Source organism: Theobroma cacao, chromosome 3 (assembly GCF_053813885.1).
Source record: "Theobroma cacao isolate CCN51 chromosome 3, ASM5381388v1, whole genome shotgun sequence".
Taxonomy (NCBI): Eukaryota; Viridiplantae; Streptophyta; class Magnoliopsida; order Malvales; family Malvaceae; genus Theobroma; species Theobroma cacao.
Genome location: NC_142641.1, coordinates 37,924,764 through 37,932,170, shown reverse-complemented (window position 1 = coordinate 37,932,170; position 7,407 = coordinate 37,924,764). Strand labels below are relative to the sequence as shown.

The following is a 7,407-nucleotide window of genomic DNA, read 5'->3' as shown; positions in this document are numbered from 1 at the left end:
CTTAATATCTTCCAAATAAACACATTCTGGAAGTGCGACTAAACGGTTTGAGAAAAAAAAAAGTGCGACTAATTAAATAATCATGCCAAATCTCTCCAGTATGGTTGCTGTTCTAGCCTGCGGGGGCTTGTCATGGTGCAGCAATGATAACGCTGAGCATACCATCATCAGAGCAACAGCAACTCTTTTGGCAGCCGCACTAGCCATTGCCTGCCATGCATGGTGGGTTCAGAAATTCACCAAGAGCGTGCCGCCCTTGCCACCAGGTCCTCGAGGCTTGCCTGTACTAGGAAACCTTCCTTTCCTCCAACCTGATTTGCATCGATACTTTTCCAAACTGTCTCAAATCTATGGCCCCATTATCAAACTTCAGTTTGGAAGCAAGATCTGCATAGTTGTAAGTTCAGCTTCAGTTGCCAAAGAGGTCCTCCAGGACCACGATGCTATCTTTGCTAACCGTGACCCTCCTACGGTAGCTATAATCGGCACGTATGGTGGATGTGACATGGTATGGAGACCCAATGGCCCCGAATGGCGTAAGCTGCGCAGGCTTGTTGTTCGTGAAATTATGAGCAAAACAAGCCTTGATGATTGCTATGCGCTGCGTCGACGAGAGGTTCGAGAAATGGTGAAAGATATTTACGGGAAGGTTGGCTCACCTCTTAACATTGGTGATCAAATGTTCCTTACCAGTCTAAATGTGATATTAAGCATGCTGTGGGGTGGTTCACTGCATGGAGAGGAAAGAAGCAGGCTTGGGATTGAGTTCAGGCAAGTTGTGGTAGAGTTTGTTGAATTGTTAGGAGCTCCTAACATTTCTGATCTCTTTCCTTTTCTTACCCGCTTCGATTTACAAGGATATCAATCTAGAATGAAGAAGGCTTTGAAGTGGATGGATGAGATTTTGGAATCAGTGATAGCACACAGAAGAAAGGTTGATCAACCCGATATCGGAGAGGGCAAGAACAAGGAACAAAGCAAGGATTTTCTGCAACTGTTGTTGGAGTTGAACCAACAAGGGGATTATAAATCCTCATTATCCATGAATGAAGTTAAGGCTCTGCTGTTGGTATGTATCTAATCCAGACTTTACACTCTTCAACAAAAACAATTGTTGGTTGTTTTTTATTTTGACTTTAGCTCCTCTTGTTGGTTGTTGTTTTTATCTTAGTTGTCCTTTGAATATGATATATTGTTGAACCAACAAAGGTCCTACACAAAGCAAGATCGTGGTCTATGTACATTTTACAAAGTGTGTGATTGTAATAATTACTAAAAAATACTATATATTTGTTTTTTTTTATCGAAGTATTAATTATTATAAATATAAGAGTATTTTTTTGTAATATATTGTAGAGGTCATTTTGATTTTTGTTGTTTTTGATACTATCTATCGTATGTTCTTTTTTAGCTCATTTCAACTTGAATTTTTTTTTACACATTTAAAATTAATTTTGATATTTGTGATGATCTGATGCTAAATAATTTTGAACATTTTTCATATCTAGGATATGATTGTCGCCGGTACGGATACAACATCCACTACTGTAGAGTGGGCGATGACAGAGTTACTGCGGCATCCAGATAAACTGAGAAGTGCCGTTGAGGAATTGGACAGAGTGGTTGGAGCCGGAAACATTGTAGAAGAGTCTCATCTTCCTCAACTTGTCTATTTAGATGCAGCAATAAAGGAGACCTTTCGATTTCATCCGCCTATTCCCTTGCTAGTACCTCGTAGTCCTAGCACGACTTGCACTGTGGCTGGATATACCATCCCCAAAGATTCCAGAGTTTTATTTAATGCGTGGGCGATACAGAGGGACCCTGAGTTTTGGGAATATCCTCTTCGATTTGAACCTGAGAGATTCTTGAAAGACGCAGAGAAAGGCAACTATCTAGGGAACAATTTCCACTTTATTCCGTTTGCATCGGGGAGGAGAATTTGTGTTGGAATTCCTTTGGCAGAAAAGATGGTGACGCACGTCTTAGCTACGCTGTTGCATTCTTTTGAATGGAAATTACCGGAGGGAACAAAGCCTGATATACAGGAGAAATTCGGAATTGTACTGAAGAAAATGGAACCACTTGTCGCCATACCCGCTGCACGACTCTCTAGTTCAGAGCAGTACCAATGAAGCTGTGTTTCTTATTTCTTTTTACCAAAAAAATATGTGAACCTCCTTCTCCTTGTAAACGATACTTCTGATAACTCTGAATTTTCAATGATGAATAATAACTTCCCCATGGCCATGGCACTTTTATTAGGGACATTCCCCAACACCAATTACCACTGCATCACCAGCTACCATTATTGTATAAGCTGGATCAAAGGCACCAAATTTAGAAGTTTCAACAGAACATACTGCCAATGCATTAACACTTGACATTCTAGAATCCAGAGCAATCAAGCTTGCCAACAGTTAGCATTCCAAAAGCAATCAAGCCTACCACAACATCAGATGAACCTAATGCAGTAATCTAAGCTGCAACACTTAATATTTACTGATTTTTTGAGGTGATCATGCACTAATAAACTTAATAACTGAGGCCATGCAATAAGTAATGAAGTGTAAACTGAAACAAGAATAATGAAGAAGAAATAGAAGGCTACTGATTCATTAAGAATTGGAACTGGTTACAATCGATATATTAAAACTAAAAACAAGCTTAACATCATTTTCTCTTATCTATATATATTACACAAGCTTAGTACAGAAGCCAGACATTCTTTCTTTGCCTGCATTGGCATTAACATTGGAACAAGAAACCAACAAGATGACAAAGGCCAGCACGCAGAGGCGGAGGGGGGGTGCTAGTGGCCCCCAACAATTTTAAAATTTTTATAATTTATTTTTATTTTTTAGAAATTTTATAATTTTGACCTTATAAAAATTTCAAAAAATTTTAACATATTTTTATTTTTTTGAAATTTTATAATTTTATCTCTATAATAATTTTTTGTTTGGTGAGATATCCTACAATAATTAATCAACAACTAATTTTAATAGACTCATTCTTACAAGAATTGAATTTCAAATTTAAGGAGAACATGGTGTGGATTACTCATTCTTGCCACATATTTGGATCCTCGTAATGATTTCAAATCCTTTAATGTTGAAAGTATTTGCAACCAAGGGTGAAGGTTCATATGCCCAAAATTTTTGAATTTTTTTAGTTATTACATATATATATATTTAATGACCTTGGTGGGTAGTATATTAATGGGGCTGTGGCCTCCCAAAATTTTTTAAATTTTTTATTTTTGATATACTTTTTAATACTCTTCAAAATAATATTTTATTTAATAATTAATATAAATAAAAAATAATAAAATGACCTCACAAGCCTTAATTTTCTCTTTCTCTTTTTTTTTTCTTCCTCTTCTCTTTTGTTTTATTATTTTTACTTTATTCTGACATAAAAACACTTTATTCTTTAAAAATAATTTATGAGCTTTGATAAGGATCACTCACCACTATTATATGAAATTAAGAAGAGGTAAAAATTTTTTTATCTTCTTCTTTCTATTTATATTATTTAACTCGTTATAAATTTAACAATTATGTTAAATTTACACTCAAGTATGTAATTCATTGATTGATGCATACTCTCTCTGCTTAAAGAGTAAGATTTAAATTCTCCTTCTTCCAAATCCAAAAAAAAATCATTAATTGTGTTAAATCTTGTATATCGTATTTAATTATTTATATTTTATGTATTATATATATTTTATGAGTTCAAAAAACATTATCAGATACAACTTTTTTGTAAATTTTTATTTTTTTATTTTTTTACTTACATATTATATAAAATTATTATTTATTATAAACTTTTTATTATTTTTTAAGTGCAACGTATATATTTTAAAAATTTTTAATCTCTATTTCTTATCACTTTTGATTCTCTAATAAAATTTGAGTAACTCTACCCTGTCAATACGTGGATAAAGGGTTGCATGGCCTTCATCGCAAGTCTGTAACGTCAACACTCCGCCTTGACACTTGCATTAAAGACTCTAGGTCTTAAACCCTACACCCTCAAACCTTTGATTGCTAAGACCTTTAGGGCACGTTTAGTAAAGAGCCCTTATTATCTCGTTTGGTTCAATTTTTTAACTAAGAAATAACTATTCCGCTCCTAGCGGAATAGAGTCCAAATATTTTTGGTCAAAAATGCTCCTACTCAGTTTCAAGAATTACTAACCCCATCACATAAAAGGTTTATTTCTCATATTCTTCCTCTCTCTTTCTTCCTCATCTGCCTCTCACTTCTTCTTTCTGTAAAAAAACTCCACTGCATGTTTTTCCAAAAAAAGAAAGTTCCACTGCAGTCGTCCTCCTTCGTCGGCACCGCCAAATCCTCTTTTCTTTTTTCCTTTCACCTCTGTTGCGAGAAGAGATCAGCTCCAATGGTGTGATATGGTCACTAATGTCAGATCGATGCTTTTATGGCCAAATCTGGCCGCGACCAGCACCAGATCAATGCTCCATTACTGGTGACAACAGATTCAACCAGTGGCGAATAGAGAAAGAAAGGAAAAGAAGAAAAAAAAAGAAAAATGAAAATAAGGAAAACTAAAAAAAAAATTTATTGATATTTTAATAATAAATTATTCATATTTTAATAAAAATTTTTATAAAAATGAAATTAAAAGATTAAAAAAGGGAAAATGAAAATATAAGAAAAAATTTTAAAAAAATAAAAAATCATCATAATATTGTAATAATAAAATATTAAATTATAATTTAATAATAACATATTATTTTAAAATAATGAATTTCAAAAACCTAAAAATTTTCATTAAGTTATAATTAAAAGATTTTTATCATTTTGTTATTATTTTAAAATTATTTTTATTAATCGAATATTAAAATAATATTATAATGATAATTTTATTTCATAAAATAATTTAATTTTAATGATCACCAAATGTTCCTTTGTGAGTGCTCTAGTCTTGCACCGTTACTTGGAACTTGATAACATGCCAGTTTGATTATGACAAAAGGGATCATGGCACTCGAGGTCGTAACAAGGTCGTTGATGTCTGGTATCTTCCTCTTGGGTGGAAAATTAATGTTTGTCTTAACAAGGTGCCATTCGAAAAGAAATGGAGGAATTATAAAGTTGAGTTAAAAGTTAGCAAAACTTGAGTTAATATAAGTGAATTATTTTTGGCTTGGTAAATGTGAAGTTTGTATTTTTTTTTAAGAATTTGTTAATTATTTATAATTTTTTCATACTTTAATCATATGTGAAAAAAGAAATTAATATAGTAAACATTTAATATTTTTATTTTATTTTTATTTAAATTTAAAATATTAAATATAAAATTATAATATATAAAATATAAATAATTAAATATGATATACAAAATTTTACATAATAATTAAATATATAAATAAACTATTACTCAACTTGGTTTTACTTCTGATTTTGACATTATTTCCTTTACATACTGATGATGGCATTATTCTCCTTTTTTTTTATACGTGAATGATATGATTACAACTAGAGACGGTAGACTTATATTGTAGAATTAAAATAGTATTTTTGACAGGTAAAATACAAAAACCCCATTCAATACATCTTTAAAGTACTTTAGTCAATTTTATTTCAAAATGCATTGTTAGGTGCTTTAACTCTTCATTGCTATTAGTTAACCGTTATTTATAAATATGAAAAATCATAATTACTCTCAAATAATTTAAAAATAAAAATTACAAACACTTATATAATTTAATTTAATTTAATAATAATATTTTTTATTCAACATTTACTAAATTAAAAAATAAAAAAAAAACATAATGATGCAAAAAGAAAAAATAAATTATGTAAAATTATTTTATTAACAATTCAAACAGGCTCATATATAATTTTGAAGTAAAAAAACAAAAATCTAAAAAAAATGAAGTAATAATAAAATCCTATGGAATATTCTAACCAAAGCATTTCAACAGAAACACCATTTTTTTTTCTTGCTTTGAAGTGAAATAATTATTTAAGAAAATAAAAAGGAAAAACCCACTTAAAAACTAATGGTAACTAGGACTAAAGTTTTAATGGGAAATAGATTTAGACATAAATATGTCAAGAAACGAAAGTAGAACAACCTTTTTTTTCAATGAAATTGTTCTTTATTATTTTTTAAGATCCACATTGCTGTCTTTGCTAGATGAGGTGAGGACCAACAAAACGATGGTTTTGTAGGGTGGGGTGGTATACACATAAAGGCCATAATCAAGGATCCGTCATTTAAGCCTCAAAATTAAAAGCCTTCATTAACTTGACAACTTGCTTAGCTGGTAATTAGGCCAGTTAGGAGTTAAAAGCAACATGAATGCTTTCTAAGAGCCCACGTTTTCATTAGAGGGGTTTACAAAAAGTACCCTTACAATATGCCCTGTGTAAACAAAGGCGGGGCATGGCCCTGTGTAACCAGTCTTCTGGTTAGCTTCTTTTAGTGGCGGAGGGTAGTATAGTTTTGGGGGAGGCTTGGCCCCTTAAAATTTTTAAAAAATATTATTTATTATATAAGGAAAGTGAGGATTTAGCTACTATGTATTGGTGTTTTTTTTAAATTAAAGGTTATGTCACATAATGAAAAGTTATCTTAACTCAAATGTTATATCACATAAAGTAACATAGTGTGTCTATTAGATTATAGGCAGGTTTTCATGTAAATGGTTATGTCTCTTAGTAAATGACATCTAAAAGTTATGAGACAAATTGAAAAGATACCATAGCTCAAAAGTTAAATATAAAAAGTTATTATTTCAAATCATAATTCAAATATTATGTTTTATGGAATGAATAGTTGTCTTTTCATAAGATGATTATTGAAACAATGTCTTTATCCAAAAGTTGTGTATGGCAAAATGTAAAAATGCTTTTTAGACCAAATGGTGCCTTAATGAAAGGGTTATGTCTTTGTAGAAGAGACACTTGTAAGCCTATATAAAGGGCTTGTTACCAACCATTTTGACAAAATCAAATCAAAGACAAAACAAGTGCAGAAATATCAAGAGTAAGAAAAGTGTTGTGTTCTATTAGCATAAACACTTAAATTCCCATCAACTACAAAAGTGTCCAAATTCTTTTTAATCTACTTGCTGCAGAACGTAGGCTCTAAGGCCGAACAACTTTGCAAACCCTCGAGTGTATCTAGCGTTCTACTATCGTAAAGTGCAATACGAAGTTAAACGTTAGCTTCATTGTATCCCTAAGACTATTCGCATTATTCCTCTTTGCATATCGAGTGGTGGGGGCGAAATAAGTCTTAAAGATAGAATCTATTGAAATGCTCGCCTTGAAGTCAATTTTGTCGATTCCTTGAATTCCATCTAAACCTCATTTGCACCAACAATTTTAAGACTTATTTCTGTGGTATTCAAAATGACTTCACTTAAA

At 31.6% G+C, this 7,407-nt stretch overlaps 1 protein-coding gene across 1 annotated transcript; it reads left to right on the top strand.

The window, feature by feature from the left end:
- LOC148763789 (flavonoid 3'-monooxygenase CYP75B137-like) lies at nt 1–2,244 on the top strand. Its single transcript, XM_088804930.1, has 2 exons — nt 1–1,069; nt 1,509–2,244. The coding sequence occupies exons 1-2, from the start codon at nt 83–85 to the stop codon at nt 2,133–2,135; spliced, it is 1,614 nt and encodes a 537-aa protein (XP_088661056.1). The 5' UTR covers nt 1–82; the 3' UTR covers nt 2,136–2,244.
- The last annotated feature ends 5,163 nt before the right edge of the window (nt 2,245–7,407 follow it).

Bases quoted from the DNA above. Each gene is read 5' to 3' on its own strand.
- LOC148763789 (XM_088804930.1), top strand. From the start codon at position 83: ATGCCAAATCTCTCCAGTATGGTTGCTGTTCTAGCCTGCGGGGGCTTG. The intron at 1,070-1,508 runs GTATGTATCTAA...TTTCATATCTAG, and splicing joins AAGTTAAGGCTCTGCTGTTG to GATATGATTGTCGCCGGTAC.